Genomic DNA, 18,890 nt, shown 5'->3' on the forward strand with positions numbered 1-18,890 from the left:
TCTTTTTTCAAACCAGTTTTAAGTTTCTTGTTTCCATTCTGAATGAGTTAGGTTTCCTAGCCTTTTAAGATAGAATGCTGGGGCTGGGCGCAATGGCTCACACCTGTAATCCCAGCACTTTGGGATGCCAAGGTAGGTGGATCACCTGAGGTCAGCAGTTTGAGACTCGCCTGACCAACATGGCGAAACCCTGTCTCTACTGAAAATACAAAAATTAGCTGTGAGTGGTGGTGGGCTCCTGTAATCCCAGCTACTTGGGAGGCTGAGACAGGAGAATCACTTGAGCCTGGGAGGTGGAGGTTGCAGTGAGCTGACATTGCGCTCTTGTACTCCAGCCTGGGTGACGAGCGAAACTACGTCTCAAAAAAAAAAAAAAAAAAAGATAGAATGTTGGAACTGGAAGGATTCTTAAAATTCTTTAGCCTGGTTTCCTTATCTTCCCAATAGGAAACTGAGGTAAAGTTGTGACTTGCCTAGTTATTTATTAACTTGGAGAGCCTATGCGGGCTTGCCTGATCTGAAGGTGGATGTCTGGCCTTTGGTTTGCCTTTTTCCTCCCTAAGCTCATGCTTAGGTACCTTGGACTTTTTTTTATTATAGTTGGTTTTTTTTCCCTGGGAACTAGAAATAGGGGCTGTATCTTACTAAAGTGTTTTGATTACAGTGCGGATGAGGTTCGCAGAAAATCTCTGGTTCTCAAATTTCCTAAACAGCAGCTTCCTCCAAAGAAGAAACGGAGAGTTGGAACCACTGTTCATTGTGACTACTTGAATGTGAGTATGTGCATTGCTTCCTTCTGATTAGGTGGGTTCTCATTGATTCCCCTAACCGTATATGCCATGGCTCTGACAGCCTTAGATTCTCCGTTTGCCTTGCCCTGAGAATTATGTGTACTGTTCATTATAAGATTTCTAAAATATGTTTGTCTAGTTAGAGAATGTGGACTTTTTTTTTTATTTGAAACGGAATCTTATTCTGTTGCCCAGGCTGGAGTGCAGTGGCACGATCTTGGCTCACTGGAACCTCCACCTCCCAGGTTCAAGCAATTCGCCTGCCTCAGCCTCCCAAGTAGTTGGGATTACAGGCACACACCACCTAATTTTCATACTTTTAGTAGAGATGGGGTTTTGCCATACTGACCAGGCTGGTCTTGAACTCCTGACCTCAGGTAATCTGAGGTGATCTGCCCGCCTCCACCTCGCAAAGTGCTGAGATTATAGTCATGAGCTACCACGCCCAGCTGATACACAATCCACTCGCCTTGGCTTCCCAAAGTGCTGGGATTACAGGTGTGAGCCACCGTGCTTGGCGGATTTTTTCTTTTCTTTTTTTTTTTTTGAGATAGAGTCTCGCTCTGTTACCCAGGCTGGAGTGCAATGGTGTGATATTGGCTCACTGCAACCTCCGCCTCCCAGGTTCAAGTGATTCTCCCACCTCAGCCTCCTGAGCAGTTTGGATTACAGGCATGTGCCACCACACCCAGCTAATTTTTGTATTTTTAGTAGAAACAGGGCTTTGCCATGTTACTCAGGCTGGTGTTGAACTCCTGGCCTCAAGTGGTCCGTCCACCTCGGCCTCCCAAAGTGCTGGGATTACAGGCATGAGCTACTGTGCCTGGACAGAATGTGGATTTTTTTTGGTCTGAGGAAGCATTCTGATTTCATGTTTCTTCTTAGAGACCTCATAAGTCCATCCACCGGCGCCGCACAGATCCTATGGTGACGCTGTCATCCATCTTGGAGTCTATCATCAATGACATGAGAGATCTTCCAAATGTGAGTTCATTGCGTTGGATATCTATAGTAGGGATGTCAAAGCCCTTTGTTCTGTCTGTGATTTCCAATAGAGGGCAGTAATCTATAGATTTAGGTAACTGGAACGCCTAATTTTTGGGGATTTAGTTAGTTTTTTTGTTTGTTTAAGCAGTTTAGTAGAGGAAACAGACCTGCTCCACCTAGAAAGATTCCTTTCAGAGTTGATAGCCAGGTAGATAGGTAAGATGTGAGAATCTTCAGGAATTGGCTCTGGCACGTGTTCTTTGCTGATGTATGGTTCCGGCCCTTGTTTGCAGACATACCCTTTCCACACTCCAGTCAATGCAAAGGTTGTAAAGGACTACTACAAAATCATCACTCGGCCAATGGACCTACAAACACTCCGCGAAAACGTGCGTAAACGCCTCTACCCATCTCGGGAAGAGTTCAGAGAGCATCTGGAGCTAATTGTGAAAAATAGTGCAACCTACAATGGTAAGAATCAAATGTTCCATGATTGCAAAGGTCACTCACTGTTCAGATCTTTATTTATTCCTTGCTGGGCCTAAATTCAGACTAGATTGGACTGAGAGGACAATAGTGTATTTGTGCATTCATTTGTGGGTATGAAAATCAGGTAATGTACATTTTCAATCATTTAATAAATATCACTTCTTTTTTTGTGGGGAGTGGGTGTTGGAGTCTCTCTCTCTTGCCCAGGCTGGAGTGCAGTGGTGCAATCTTGGCTCACTGCAACCTCCGCCTCTCGGTTCAAGCAATTCTCCTGCCTCAGCCTCCCGAGTAGCTGGGATTACAGGCACGCGCCACCATGCCCAGCTAATTTTTGTATTTTTAGTAGAGACAGGGTTTCACCATGTTGGTTAGGCTTGTCTCTAACTCCTGACTTCATGATCCACCCACCTCGGCCTCCCAGGATTACAGACATGAGCCACTGCGCCCAGCCTAATGTCACTTCTTTTTATTCCCACTGTTTAATTCTTGTATCCTCTGGAGAATTTGGAGTCTATCCGTTGCAATGAAACAGTTTCATGGAAAGTAGTGGAAGAGGTGGTCCTAGGTTAGTAGAAAAGAGGGACATTCAGTATGGATGGAACCTGTGTAGGGTATGCACTTGTGACCATGTTTGCTGTGTCTGAATCTTCTATTTGGTCTACAAATTTGTTAGAGGCACCGTTATATGTTCACTTTGCTCAAAAACTGAGAAGACAAAGGGGAAGAAATCTGTCTTTTTTTTTCCCCTTATGAGACAGGGTTTCACTCTTGTTGCCCAGTAGCCTCCTGAGTAGCTGGGACTACAGGTGGTTGCCACCACGCCATGCTAATTTTTGTATTTTTTTGGTAGAGATGGCGTTTCGCCATGTTGCCCAGGTTCTCAGACTCTTGAGCTCAACTGATCTGACCACCTCGGCCTCCCAAAGTCCTGGGTTTACAGGCATGAGCCACTGCACCTGGCCTGTTGCTGTGTCTTAAAAAGAGGAAACAGTATAGCTTCTGCATGTGAAGGATAAGGTTTTCTGGTTTCCATTTGCATCCTTGAGCACAGATTCACATATATAAATGTAGGGATTCAGAGTACAGATAGAGTATAAATCATGGCTCTGGCACTTACTAGTTGAGTTACCATAGACAAGTTATTTAACTTCTCATACCCTCCTCAGTTTTCTAATTTGTAAACATGGGATAGTACTATGTGAATTTTAAAACCTTTCAGAAGCAGGCCCAACCCATTTATCTACTTTCCATCTCTAATGACTGGCTCCCATACCCACTATCAACCCCTGCCACACTCAGCATTATATTTCACAAAATATCCCCTATCATTTCTTCATGACTTTGCAGTCTTTGCTCTCTCTCTGGGATGCCTTTCTTTCCTATATTTCTGGACCAACTTATATTACCTCTTTTTATTTTATTTCTTTTGAGATGGAGTCTTGCTCTGTCGCCCAGGTTGGAGTGCAGTGGCGCCATCTCGGCTCACTGCAACCTTTGCCTCCTGGGTTCCAGTGATTCTCCTGCCTCAGCCTCCCAAGTGGGTGGGATCACAGGTGCCCACCACCACACCTGGCTAATTTTTGTATTTTTAGTAGAGATGGGGTTTCTCCATGTTGGCCAGGCTGGTCTTGAACTCTTGACCCTGTGATCTGCCCACCTCAGCCTCCCAAAGTGCTAGGATTACAGGCATGAACCACCGTACCCGGCCCATTATTTTCTTTATTTCACCATAAGAAGTCTTTAAAATGGTTACTGCTATAACCCTCATTTTCTAGATGAACATACAGGCCTATAGTGTTTAAATAGCTTTAAAAAATGTTTTTTTAATGATGAAGTGATGGGTTGATGTGTGCAGCAAACCACCATGGCAAACGTTTACCTATGTAACAAATCTGCACATCCTGCACGTGTATTTAAAAAAAAAAAACGGAGGAAGATTACTTTACCTTTAGGGGCGCTTCTAACCTACATTTGTGATTTTCTTTTTTTGGAGATGGAGTCTCGCTGTGTCGCCCAGGCTGGAGTGCAGTGATGCGATCTTGGTTCACTGCAATCTCTGCCTCCTGTGTTCAAGTGATTCTCCTGCGTCAGCCTCCTGAGTAGCTGGGATTACAGGCATGCGCCACCATGCTGGGCTAATTTTTTTATTTTTAGTAGAGATGAGGTTTTGCCATGTTGGCCAAGCTGGTCTCGAACTCCTGACTTCAGGTGATCTGCCCTCCTTGGCCTCCTAAAATACTGGGATTACAGGCGTGAGCCACCGCGTCCATCTGATTTTCTCTTTTGATACAGTCTCTGTCACCCAGGCTGGAGGAGTGTGGTGGTACGATCTTGGCTCATTGCAACTTCCTCCCCCTCTGGGGTTCAAGCGATTCTCCTGCCTCAGCCTCCTGAGTAGCTGGAACTACAGCTGTGCCCCACCATGCCCGGCTAATTTTTGTATTTTTAGTAGAGACAGGGTTTCACCATGTTGACCAGGCTGGTCTTCAACTCGTGTCCTCAAGTGATTCACTGACCTTGGCCTTCCGAAGTGCTGGGATTACAGGCATGAGCCACCACTAGACTTAGACATGAGAATCACTTGAATCTGGGAGGTGGAGGTTGCAGTGAACCAAGATCGCACCACGGCACTCCAGCCTGTGTGAGAGAGTAAGACTGTCTCCAAAAAAAAAAAAAACAAAAACAAAAAAACAAAATAAAAATGACAGAGTAGAGATGTTAATCCAGTTATATCTAATGCCAGAGCCTGTACTCTTAACCACCATGCTCCATATACCCTTCTCCACTTTTTCACTTACTGTTTATGCCTCACAACCCTGCACTTGTCTTCTGCTGAAGTACCAGCTACATCCTAATTGCTGGATCCACTGGCCACATTTCAGAAGTAACCTTTTATTTAAACACCTTTATTGAAATATAATTCACATACTATGCAATTTACCCATTTAAAGTGGTCAGTTTTTTTTGTTTGTTTGAGATGATGTTTTGCTTTTGTTGCCCAGGCTGGAGTGCAATAGCGTGATCTCGGCTCACTGCAACCTCCGCCTCCTGGATTCAAGCGATTCTCTTGCCTCAGCCTTGCGAGTACCTGGGATTATAGGCATGTGCCACCACTCCTGGCTAATTTTGTATTTTTAGTAGAGACGGGGTTTCTCCATGTTGGTCAGGCTGATCTTGAACTCCCAACCTCAAGTGATCTGCCTACCTGGGCCTCCCAAAGTGCTGGGATTAAATCAGGCGTTAGCCACCACACCTGGCTGGCTAAAGTGGTCAGTTTTTTTTTTTTTTTTTTTTGAGACGGAGTCACGCTCTGTCGCCCAGGCTGGAGTGCAGTGGCCGGATCTCAGCTCACTGCAAGCTCTGCCTCCCGGGTTTATGCCATTCTCCTGCCTCAGCCTCCCGAGTAGCTGGGACTACAGGTGCCCGCCACCTCGCCCGGCTAGTTTTTTGTATTTTTTTAGTAGAGACGGGGTTTCACCATGTTAGCCAGGATGGTCTCGATCTCCTGACCTCGTGATCCGCCCGTCTCGGCCTCCCAAAGTGCTGGGATTACAGGCTTGAGCCACCGCGCCCGGCCTAAAGTGGTCAGTTTTAACGTGTCATCCATATTGTAACATGTATCAGTACTTCATTCCTGTTTTTTTTGAGACAGGATCTCACTGTGTTGTCCAGGCTGGAGTGCAGTGGCACAGTCACAGCTCACTGCAGCCTCACCCTCCCAGGCTCAAGGAATCCTCCCATCTCAGCATCTCAAGTAGCTGGAACCACATGTGCATGCCACCATGCCTAGCTAATTTTTATTTTGTAGAGACAGAGTCTCACTATGTTGCCCAGGCTGGCCTCAAACTCCTGGGCTCAAGCGATCTTCCTGACTTAGCCTCCCAAAGTGCTGGGATTACAGGCATGAGCCATTGTGCCCAACCTCATTTTTTTTTGTTATCTTGTAATACTCCATTGTATGGATGCCCCACATTTTGTCTGTCAATTGATGGACATTTAGATTGTAATTTTGGCTGCTGATGCAAATAATGCATCTGTGAACATTTTGTGAACATTTTTGTACAAACTTTTGTGTGGACATTTGCTTTTTTTTTTTTTTTTTTTGGAGACAGAGTCTTCCTGTGTCGCCCAGGCTGGAGCGCAGTGGCACGATCTCTGCTCACTGCAACCTCCACCTCCTGGGTTCAAGCGATTCTCCTGCCTCAGCCTGCCAAATAGCTAGGACTATAGGCGCGTGCCACCATGCCTGGCTGATTTTTTGTATTTTTAGTAGAGACAGGGTTTCACTGTTGGTCTTGATCTCCAGGCCTCGCGATCCACCCGCTTCGGCCTCCCAAAGTACTGGGATTACAGGCATGAACCACCGCACCCGGCCAACATTTGCTTTTTTTAATTTTAATTTTTTTTATTTCTCAGGCAAGTAAGAAAGGGACACTTGTTTTTATTTCTCTTGGGTATATAAAGATTGAACATCCCAAATCCAAAAACTTGAAATGCTCCAAAATCTTAAACTTTTTGAATGCCTGCTTGATGCTCTAAGGAAATACTCACTGGAACATTTGGATTTCTGATTTTCGGATTAGAGATGTTCACATATTTGCAGATACTCCAAAATATTTCAGATTCTTAAAAAACCTGAAATCTGAAACACCTGTGGTCCCAAGCATTTCAGATAAGGAATACTCAGTCTGTACCTAAGAGCTGAATTGCTGAGTCCACATGGTAACTCATATGTTTAACTAACTTTTTGAGGAACCGCCAAACTGTTTCCCAGAGCAACTGCACCATTTTGTAATCCCACCAGCAGTGTATAAGGGTTCCAGTTTCTTCACATCCTTGTCAACGCTTGTTATTCTCCACCTTTTTGCTTCTAACCATCCTAGTGGGTGTAAAGTGGTATTTCATTGTAATTTTGATTTGCATTTCCCTATTTTTTTTTTTTTTGAGACAGAGTCTCGCTCTGTCACCCAGGCTGGAGTGCAGTGGCCGGATCTCAGCTCACTGCAAGCTCCGCCTCCCGGGTTCACGTCATTCTCCTGCCTCAGCCTCCCAAGTAGCTGGGACTACAGGCGCCCGCCACCTCGCCCGGCTAGTTTTTTTTGTATTTTTTAGTAGAGACGGGGTTTCACCGGGTTAGCCAGAATGGTCTTGATCTCCTGACCTCGTGATCCGCCCGTCTCGGCCTCCCAAAGTTCTGGGATTACAGGCTTGAGCCACCGCGCCCGGTCATTGCATTTCCCTATTGACTAATGATGCCGAAAATTTTTGCATATGATTAGAAATATCATTCTTGAACTTTTGTGCATTTGCCACTATTCACCACTTTTTCCTCCTTGATACTCTCTTCTCCCTTTTCCAGAAACACTTTCTCAAATGATTTCCTTGCCTTTTCATTCTCATTACTTCAGCCATCATATGTCTGTTAACATCACTATCTCCAGCCCCATACCTCTCTTCAGGGCTCCATACCTGTGCTTCCAGTTGTCTGCCAGACATGTCCATTTTTCATTGCCCTACTGGCAACTTATTATCTGATTGCCCATCTAGTTGTACATCCTAGAAATCACAGTCATAATTTATTCCATCTTCTCTTCCCCACACTCATAGATAACCAAGTCCCATAAATTGGAAATTCCAAGTTGCCAACGGAAAAACATAACAAAGATACTGATCTGGGGTTAGGAGAGTGTTCGCAGTCAGTCATACTCCTGTTGGCCAGCAGTGTCCCACGTGTTCAGGCTGACGATTTGCCCATCCACAGATGTCTGGACGCTATAGTTGTCAAAGACAGTGGGGATATACTGCTCAGGAAAGGCATTTGTTGTGTAACTGATGAGGAGGCAGGTTTTACCTATAGCCTCATCTCCTACAACCACACGTGATTGTGTGCATTCTTCCCTTGTAGTCCTATGTACAAGAGAGAAAGAATATTCAGAGATACTTGGTTAATGTAGGGAGCTATTCTAAACATTTCTCTCTGAGGAGAAGATGAGGAGGATAAGATGCCCCCCACACTCTCTATACCCTTAATGCTATAAAAGAGTCAGCTGCAAAGGGTTGTATAGGTCAAGAGTTCTTACCCTGGAGTCTCTGGACTACTGGAGGATGGGCTTCAGTAGGTCCTAGCAGCCTCTTCTGAAGTTGTGTACAATACTATGTATGTGTGCATAATTGAATTTTTCTGGAAAGAAGATCCAGAGCTGTCACCAGCATCCCACAAAAGGCTTTTTAATCTTTTGGTGAGCTCAAAAAGATTAAAAACCATTCATACACACAGGTATTTGTGTTACACTGTTGTCATAAGGTCTGGATCTACTGTATCAAAGGTGCTAAAATATTATGGGTTCTCAATAAATGGTTAGTAATTGTTTAAAATTATCATAGAAGGTTTCCAGGGTTGAATCAAGAAACATGGCTCTCACTCTGGGTCTCTGGCTATAGAGCAGCAGAGGAACCTCCATTCCTGAAAAACAGAGACATCACAATACTGGAGAGAAAGGCAGACAAAGTCACACTCAGCTAGAGAAATGGTTAAGAGGGCTGGGCGCGGTGGCTCACGCCTGTATTCCCAGCACTTTAGGAGGCCGAGGCGAGTAGATCACTTGTGGTCAGGAGTTCGAGGCCAACCTGGCCAACATGGCAAAACCCCATCTCTACTAAAAATAGAAAAATTAGCTAGATATGGTGGCACACATCTGTAATTCTAGCTACTCGGGAGGCTGAGGCAGGAGAATCACTTGAGCCCCGGGGGCAGAGGTTGCATTGAGCCGAGGTCATGCCATTGCATTCCAGCCTGGGCAACAGAGCAAGACTCTTATCTCAAAAAAAAAGAAAAAGAGAAATGGTTAAGAGTCTAGCCTCCGAGGTCAGGAGGCAAAACCCAGTTCTCCCTCTAATCTTTGTGAACTTGTCGTTTGTTTTTTGTTTTTTGTTCTGTTTTTTTTTTTTTTTTTTGGCGGAGGCTTGCTCTGTCACCCAGGCTGGAGTGTGCAGTGGTGCATCTCAGCTCACTGCAATCTGTGCCTCCTGGGTTCAAACGATTTTTGTGCCTCAGCCTCCCGAGTAGCTGGGATTACAGGCGTGCACCACCACACCCAGCTAATTTTTGCGTTTTTAGTAGAGACAGGGTTTCACCATGTTGACCAGGCTGGTCTTGAACTCCTGGCCTCAAGTGGTCCACCCGCCTCTGCCTCTCAAAGTGCTGGGATTACAGGCGTGAGCCACAGCACCCGGCCAGAGAAAATTTTTAACCTGAGGGTTAAATGAAAGTTGGCATGCGTAGTACTTATTAGTCCCTCTCACATAGACAGTACTCATTAAGTGATAGAAGCTACTATGTCTTCTTAATAATTCTACTATTCTACTACTGGAGAAGGCAAAAATTCTGTAATATGGTTAAAAACCAGGGGTCTCATCCCCTTCAACCTTATGTGAGTAAAACTACAGGTCTTAATGCCACCACACTCATCCATTTCTTCATGAATCAGTATTTGATAAATGATATAGCAGAGATGCTCTCCAAGAAGCTTGTTTATTATGAGTTCCTATATTTATACCCTCACATTAATACCCCATCAATGCCTTGCCCTCAATTTAGGTCCCGAAGTACTCCACTTTCTGTAGGTTCTTAACTACTGCCCTAATTTCAGACCTAATTCTTATAGCAGTACCTTCTTGAAGTGTCAGAGCACAGAGGAAAGGGCATTAAATAATCATACATATTTGGTTACAGAAAAATAATTGAGAATGAATTTATTTCTCACCTTAAGGATTTTGGGAAATAGATACATCCCCCATCCTGTTGTCTCATTAGCTAAGGTCTACATTAGGCCCATATCATAAGCAAAAACAAAATAAACACAACACTTCATTTTGGTCAGAATAAAGACAAGTGAGCTGGGCGTGGTGGCTCATGCCTGTAATCCCAGCATTTTGGGAGGCTGAGGTGGGAAGGTTGCTTGAGCTCAGAAGTTTGAGGCCAGCCTGGGCAACATAGTGAGACTTTGTCTCACTAAAAATAAAAAAAATTAGCCAGGCATGGTGGCATGTACCTGTAGTCCCAGCTACTTGGGATGCTGAGGTGGGAGGATTCCTTGAGCCTGGGAGATCGAGGCTGCAGTGAGCTATGATCACACCACTGGACTCCAGCCTGGGTGACAGATAGAGACCCTGTCTCAAAAAGAAAAAAGAAAAAGAAAAAAGAAAAGTGGCTTTCAGAGTGTGTTTTCCACAAGCCCACTAGGGGTTGCTCTCTGCCCACTCAGAGCCAATTCTGAGTGGTGAGGCCTCCCACCCAGAAGTCGTCTTTAGCACAGGTTCCACAGCTGAAATAAGTCCAGAGCATAATTTAACTCTGGTGGGAAACCACCCCAGGGTATTCACTGACCATCAGCCCGTTCTTTTTCCATCCAGGAATAGGCATAAGGATCAAACACACAAGGTCGATACAAAAGGGGCACAGCCATCACCACCTTCCTCGAGAATAGCCTTCTTTGACTTTCCTGATCTGGATAAATTTATTTCCCCTCTGAATTCGTACAACAATTATTGTCTGTGCAACTCATTTTCCCAGCTTCCTCTAGGTATCATCCAGTGTCCAACACCTCTGCTCAAAGTGACTGCTTTCAGAACAGCAGTGCAACTTAGGCAGTTGCTGAACCGGAGTAAAACTCTTGGAGACAGGCTGGGCACGGTGGCTCACGCCTTTAATCCCAGCACTTTGGGAAGCTGAGGAGGGCAGATCGCTTGGAAGTCAGGAGTTCAAGACCAGCCTGGCCAACACTCCAACCTGAGCGACAGAGCGAGATCCTGTCTCAAATAAATAAATAAAAAAAACAAAATTCATATTGAAACTTAATGCCCAAATGTGACAGTATTGAGAGGTGGGGTTTTCAAGAGGTGACTGGATCTGGAGGACCCTGTCCTCATGAATGGATTAATAGATTAATGGGCTAATATGGGATTGGAACTAGTGGCTTCATAAGAAGAGGAAAAGGGACCTGAGCAAGCACCGCGGGATTCCCTGAGCCACTTCGGTACTCTGCAGAGTTTCCACTAGCAAAAAGGCTCTTACTAATTGAGGCCCCTTGACCCTGGACTGCTCAGCCTCCATAATTGCAAGACATTTTTTTTTTTTTTTTTTTTGAGACGGTCTCACTCTGTTGCCCAGGCTGGAGTACAGTGGCGTAATCACAGCATAATTACAGTCTCAATATCCCTGGGCTCGATGATTCTCCCACCTCAGCCTCCCAAGTAGCTGGGACCACAGGTATGCTTCAGCGCGCCCAGCTAATTTTTGTATTTTTTTTTTATCTTGTAGAGATAGGGTTTTGTCACATTCGAACTCCTGGGCTCAAGCGATCTGTCCACCTCAGCATCCCAAAGTGCTGGGATTACAGGTGTGAGCCACCACCCCCGGCCCCCGTAAGCAGATTCAGTTGTTGTAAAACAGCTTATAGCATACTGTGTTGTGCTGTCTGCAGTAAATGCATTTATGATGTTTTCCACTGATTATGTGTTTATTGGGATATAACCCTCTCATAAGTCAAGGAGCATCTGTATCTCATATGTAGCTCCTCCATAATTTATGGCAACCAATATATTTCTCTATTTATATGAATACTCTTTTTAAAAAAATTATTACGGAAATTGGTAGACACATTCAGAAATAAAAGAGGAAATAAGCTTCAGTGCTATTCACTCAGTTGAACACTTTGTTAGCATATGGTCAATCTAGTATATATTTTCAGCTTTTGTATCATTTCATCCATAAATACTTAAAGCATTTATACTCTGTCTGGCAATAATTTATTTTCAAGTCATTTCTTTGACTAGACCAGCAACTACCTTTATTTTATTTTTTTCTATTGTTTGAGATGGGATCTCACTCTGTCACCTAGGCTGCAGTGCAGTGGCACAGTCTTGGCTTACTGCAGCCTTGACCTCCTGGGCTGAAGCAATCCTCCTTTCTCAGCCTACCGAGTAGCTGGGACTACAGGTGCATGCCATCACGACCAGCTAATTTATGATTTTTTTTTTTTTTGTAGAGGTGAGGTCTTGCTATGTTGCCCAGGCTGGTCTCAAACTCCTAGGCTGAAACAATCCTCCTGCCTCAGTCTCACAGAGTGTTGGGATTACAGGCATGAGCCACTGTGCCTGGCCTAAACCAGTAAGTCTCATAGGCAGGAAGTCTGTCTTATTTTTCCTTATATTCCCATCATTGAACACATTGTACATAGTCATTAAACATGTATTAAATGAATAAGCAAGTGAATGCTGAATTAAATTAAATAGTAAGTGAGAATAGAACTGACATTTAGGCTCTGGGGAGCACTAACAAAAGGATAGACAGGAATACAATCTAGCAAAGGATATGTAAAAGAAGTAATTGGAATTGCTAGCTAAATGAAAATATTTTAGATTCTTTATGATGAGCTTAAATTAGGGCATTCATAAGCAGGGAGTGTAGGAGATAGGTCAGATAGTTCAAGGATTTTCTGCAGCTTCTGATAGGGATCAGTGTGGAGATTCGTGTATTTTTTTTTTTTTTTTTTTGAGGCGGAGTTTCACTGTTGTTGCCCAGGCTGGAGTGCAATGGCACAATCTTGGCTCATGCAACCTCCACCTCCTGGGTTCAAGCAATTCTTCTGCCTCAGCCTCCCGAGCAGCTGGGATTACAGGCGCCCACCACCGTACCCAGCTAATTTTGTATTTTTAGTAGAGACGGGGTTTCTCTATGTTGGTAGGCTGGCCTTGAGCTCCCAACCTCAGGTGATCCGCCTGCTTCGGCCTCCCAAAGTGCTGGGATTACAGGCCTGAGCCACCACTCCCAGCCCAGAGATTATTTTTTAACACAGGCTTTGGATTAACCCGATGTAATTAGAACATCAGAAACCATAAATTCTACAAACAAAAATTGCAATCACAAATTGTATATGCTAAGTGTGGGAAAATTACAAGTTACCCATTGGTTTCTTTAGGCATTCTTTTTTTTTTTTTTTTTTTTTTTTAGTTTTCAAAAACAACTTTATTCATGACATATATTTAAAAAAAAATTCCAACCCCTGGAAATGAGCTAAAAAAAAAACAAAATCCACCTTTCACCTCCCTGTTCCCACTTCTCATTCCCTCCAAATAAAAGGGAAAAAAGGCAAAGGAAAAAAAAAATAAAAACTGAAAAACAAAACACTCCTAAACCTCCCAAAACAAGGTAGTGCATTTCCCCAGGAGGAAGGGGAATTTACACTGGAACCACTGGGAGCTGAACGGAGATCTTCCAGCTACAGAAACCTGCAAAGAAAGACACTCAAAACAGAAAAAGAAGCACAAAAGGAAACAAAATAGATCACCAGGCAATCTGGAGGGGCAGGGAGCCGGAGAAGAGGGCTGGGGTGGGTGGTAGACTTGACTGGACAGGAGCAGGCAGGACGGGACTGTGAAAGGCGAGAAGATGGAGGGAAGGTAACAAGCAGAACAGTTTGGTGTCCTTCCAGAGCCCTGGGTAAAAAAAAACAACAAAACCTCCTACCACCCACACTCACCTACCCTTGAGCAGCACCCAAGGGGGTGAAATGGTGCAGGGAAACATGGGGAGCAGCTTACGCAGTTGAGACGTGTCCATGGCGAATCCCCAGAGTGAATAAGCAGCCTCCTGCCCTACTCCCTGGGCCTTCCCCTACTCCCCAAAGCAGGTCCCTCTTCGGCTGTTAGTTATGGGATTTTCCCCCCTTCCACAGTATATCTTTTTTTTTAAAAATGTTTTTTTCCCATCAAGGTCATCTTCTGTTTTTTTTTTTTTTTTTTTTTTTTGAGACGGAGTCTCGCTCTGTCGCCCAGGCTGGAGTGCAGTGGCCGGATCTCAGCTCACGGCAAGCTCCGCCTCCCGGGTTTACGCCATTCTCCTGCCTCAGCCTCCCGAGTAGCTGGGACTACAGGCGCCAGCCACCTCGCCCGGCTAGCTTTTTTTGTATTTTTTAGTAGAGACGGGGTTTCACCGTGTTAGCCAGGATGGTCTCGAACTCCTGACCTCGTGATCCGCCCGTCTCGGCCTCCCAAAGTGCTGGGATTACAGGCTTGAGCCACCACGCCCGGCCCATCTTCTGTTTTTTAGGGGTTTTTTTATTCCCTTTTTTCCCCTCCTTTCCTCTTTTTTTCTTCTCTCTTCTCCTAATACTTTTTTAGTAAGGGGAATACCATGATGTTGCTCTAGCCCGGCCCCTGTAGATGCGACCCTGGGGCCTGCTGTTAAAACCACTGTAGAATCGAGAGAGGTAACTGTTATAGTTGGTGGTCTGGGCGCGGTAGCGGGCTCGTGGGAAACCCCGGTCTGTTGTGCTGATTCCTGGTCTGTTGGTTCGTTTTGGGATCACCTTGATTTGCCTTCCTCTAAATAGGGACTCATCTGAGACCAAGGAAGTCCTCACTGATTCTTTGTCTGAGAACTCTGTATATGCAAACCCTTTGGGATGGCCACTAAATTTGTCACAGAGTATAGTGACACGGTTGACTGAATCACAGCCATGAAAGTGAGCTTCCAGCTTTTCTGCTGTTGCACCATAGTCCACATTGCCAACATAGATGAAACGGGCATCAGCCTCCATCTTCTCTTCAATGACATGATCATTGGGCCAGCATTGCCTAGAGGTGGACTCATATTCATCTGCTTCTCTACCTCGTTCTGTAGCTCCTTTAGCTTCTCAGCTTCTTCCTCCATCTCCCTGACTCGAGTTTTGATAGTTTCCAGTTCCCGGTCCTCAATGGCGCCGTACCCTGGGTCACCCTCGACCAGTCCCGGCTCCTCCTCATCTTGGCTGCCAGGGGCTCCCGAACCAGGCCCAGGGCCCAGAGCTCCTGCGGGAGTGAGGGTGTCGGGCCGGGGCGGCTCCTCTTTGGGCTTGGGCTCTGGCTTGGGGTCCAGCAGCAGCTCCTCAGGCTCCAGTTCCTCAGACTCCAGGCCATTCCTGTAGTCCCTTGCGCCCCCCGGTGCCCCCTCCCCGGCCTCCCCACTGGCCCTGGGCACAAGATGGCACCACCGCCCTGGCCCGGGGCCCCGACCGTCCACAGCCCCCATCATCTGCAGCCCCTGCCGCCTGCTCACTCTTTGGGCATTCTTAAATTATTGCTCCCCTTCCATAGTATTATGTTCAAGGTAGTAAAGGCAGCAGTAGTACTACCGTGTGTAGATATACACAAATTAAGGAAAGAGTTAAAATTAGTTTATTCATTCATATTGTGTACCTGCTATGTTTTAGGCACTGAAAAATGGATATAAGTCTGGTATATCTGTCTAACCCATCAGTTAGCCTGGTGCCTGACACATACCAGGTTCTTAAGCAAGTGCATTAAGAGGATAAAGAAGTGTTGGCAGATTTTTGCCTTCCATTTTTAATGGTTTCATCTCTTACTGTTCCTCTACAGGGCCAAAACACTCATTGACTCAGATCTCTCAATCCATGCTGGATCTCTGTGATGAAAAACTCAAAGAGGTAAGACAGAGTGAGAGAAAGGCAGTGGAATTTGAAGGAGGGGGTGATATCAGGGATTAGGAAGTAGGGAATTTAACAGAAGGAAAAATATATGTGGGAGTAGCAGATATTTAGTATATGTGAAGGCTGGAAGGGACTTTAGAACTCATAGGCCAGTCCCTTTTGTAGATGGAAAAACTGGGCCCATAGAAGAAAAGTATTTGCTCAGGACATCTTGACTATTAATAAAGTTAGAATTAAGATCCAGCACCTACATAACTCATTAGAAAGGGCAAAGGAAAGTGAGTTTCTAGGAAGTCAGCTATAGCTGAGAGACTAATCAATGTTTTAGGAAGGAGGAATTTAAATTTTTTTTTCATATTTTTAACCAACCAAGCAGCAAGTGGTAGAAGTTTTAATTTTTAAATGATAATCTATCTATATTCCCTCTTCTTACCAAAAACATTTAATGGTACTTTATAAACCTACAAAAGTATAAGTATGAAGTAGACATTTCACAAAAGAGGATAGCTAGCCAGTAAACATGGAAAGATTCTCAACTTGACAGATTATTGAGGAGATGCAAATTTAAACCACGATGTCACTACATACCCACTGGAAAGGCTAAAATTAAAAAGACTGACAATGCTAAGTGTTGATGAGGATTTGGAGCAATAGGAATACAAACTTTTTCCTACTAGAGTCTAAAATAAATTTATTGGGTTAGGTCCCATTATACAAAAGTCACTAATCAGTAATAATGTTTAGTGTTGTTCAGCAGTAGTTTTATACCAAAAACAGAGAGCATGATCTTAAAGCCTAAATTGCTAAAGATGTTTTTTTTGTGTGTGTGGCAGCTATGATGTTGACACTCAGGGAAGTATAAATTTTGGTGAACCAGAAGAATAGAATGTAGAGTACTTAAAGAAGTTGTTGACGTATCCTTTTTGACCGTTTTACTGGAATATCTGTTTTTTTTTTGTTTTTTTTTTTTTGTTTTTTTTTTGTTTTTTTTTGAGACAGAGTCTTGTTCTGTCACCCGGGCTGGAGTGCAGTGGGATGATCTTGGCTCACTGCAACCTCGCCTCCTGGGTTCAAGTGATTCTTGTGCCTTGGCCTCCTGAGTAGCTGGGACCACCGGCGTGTGCCACCACGCCCAGCTAATTTTTTTTTTTTTTTTTTTTTTTAATTCTTAGTAGAGATGGGGTTTTGCCATGTTGGCCAGGCTGGTCTCAAGCTCCTGGCCTCATGTGATCCACCTGCTTGGCCTCCCAGATTGCTGGGATTACAGGTGTGAGCCACTGTGCCCAGCCTGGAATATCATTTATCTTGACTTTTTGTCATTCCGTAGACAATTCAAAGTTACACTTTCTGGGGCAAGGGTCATAGATAGCTAGCTGAACTTTAAATTATCCTTAATTTTTTTTTTTTTTTTTTGAGATGGAGCCTCGCTCTGTCACCCAGCCTGGAGTGCAGTGGTGCGATTTCGGCTCACTGCAGGCTCCACCTCCCAGATTCATGCCATTTTCCTTCCTCAGCCTCCTGAGTAGCTGGGACTACAGGCGCCCGCCAACATGCCCGGCTAGTTTTTTTTTGTATTTTTAATAGAGATGGGGTTTAACCGTGTTAGCCAGGATGGTCTCGATCTCTTGACCTTGTGATCCGCTCGCCTCAGCCTCCCAAAGTGCTGGGATTACAGGCATGAGCCACCATGCCCAGTAAATTATCCTTGATTTTTCTGTGGTGATCACACCTTAGGGAAACCTCTGTCTTGGCTTTGCTTTAATTTCAGAAAGAAGACAAATTAGCTCGCTTAGAGAAAGCTATCAACCCCTTGCTGGATGATGATGACCAAGTGGCCTTTTCTTTCATTCTGGACAACATAGTCACCCAGAAGATGATGGCAGTTCCAGATGTAAGCTGTCTCAGTGCCAAATATTGTGAGGATCATGCAGGGGAAAGGAAAAATATATAGGGTGTACGTGTATGTGTATTTTGGAGAGTCTAAGTGGGTATGTCAGTTGTGACTGGTATGTGATTTTAAATATTGACCTTTTTGCTGTATGGGTACATTATTTTTTTTTTTAAAGAGTACATTATCATTGAAATCAAAGAGGCCAAGAATCTTTGGATGTAGGGAGGTTTTTGCTTCCTGTTGCTGACATTCAGTATGTGAATGCTCCTGAGTAGCCCTATAGAGAGAGGGTGCTAGCAAATGTGAGGCTTTTGATTTAGAGGTGCTTCTAAGCAAATGATACTTTGATAATTAGACACCGTTGGTTGTCTTTTATTTCGTTTTTATATTGTTATGGTGATCCTCCCCAGGAATTCTCAACAGTTTCCTTTTGCAGTATAGGAATGTGTTCTACGTCTGTAATGCTATAAAACTTCTGAATGGGACTAGGGAATAAGAAATTTTAATTATGACTATAGAGCAAGTGTTTTTATCCTATCATGGCATAGAAATCCTTAAAGGAATCTGTGAACCCCTTACATTATATACAGAAGTTTTGTATGATTATGTGTTTTTCTAGGGAAAGAATCCATAGTTATTTATAGGAATATTTGTAACCCAACAAAGGTGGTGAAATTCTGGTATGAAGAGTGATTTCCATTTAATTTCTTATGCTTTCTATTTACTAGTCTTGGCCATTTCATCACCCAGTTAATAAGAAATTTGTTCCAGATTATTACAAAGTGATTGTCAATCCAATGGATTTAGAGACCATACGTAAGGTGAGTGACTGATTTGATCTAAATGCCTTTTTGTAATCAAGTGACTGTGTGTGTATCTGAGTGCCTGATTCTTTTCATCACAGAACATCTCGAAGCACAAGTATCAGAGTCGGGAGAGCTTTCTAGATGATGTAAACCTTATTCTGGCCAACAGTGTTAAGTATAATGGTGGGTATTTCTCTTTATTTTCTTTCCATGAATCCATCCATCTTCTATCCATCTAACATTACTTAGCATTATTAAAAAAATTTTTTTTGAGGCCGGGCGCGGTGGCTCAAGCCTGTAATCCCAGCACTTTGGGAGGCCGAGACAGGCGGATCACGAGGTCAGGAGATCGAGACCATCCTGGCTAACACGGTGAAACCCCGTCTCTACTAAAAAAAATACAAAAAAAATTAGCCGGGCGAGATGGCGGGCGCCTCTA

At 44.2% G+C, this 18,890-nt stretch overlaps 1 protein-coding gene and 1 pseudogene across 1 annotated transcript in view; one reads left to right on the top strand and one right to left on the bottom strand.

Moving 5' to 3' along the window:
• TAF1 (TATA-box binding protein associated factor 1) overlaps window positions 1-18,890 on the top strand; it is a 99,349-nt gene that overhangs the window by 40,838 nt on the left and 39,621 nt on the right. Inside the window, 7 exon segments of the mRNA XM_030933770.1 lie at window positions 665-773; window positions 1,677-1,775; window positions 2,072-2,249; window positions 15,684-15,751; window positions 17,523-17,645; window positions 18,374-18,466; window positions 18,550-18,634. Coding sequence (XP_030789630.1) covers window positions 665-773; window positions 1,677-1,775; window positions 2,072-2,249; window positions 15,684-15,751; window positions 17,523-17,645; window positions 18,374-18,466; window positions 18,550-18,634 — 755 coding nt within the window.
• LOC104653838 lies at window positions 14,444-15,350 on the bottom strand (annotated as a pseudogene).

This window comes from Rhinopithecus roxellana, chromosome 7 (assembly GCF_007565055.1).
Source record: "Rhinopithecus roxellana isolate Shanxi Qingling chromosome 7, ASM756505v1, whole genome shotgun sequence".
Taxonomy (NCBI): Eukaryota; Metazoa; Chordata; class Mammalia; order Primates; family Cercopithecidae; genus Rhinopithecus; species Rhinopithecus roxellana.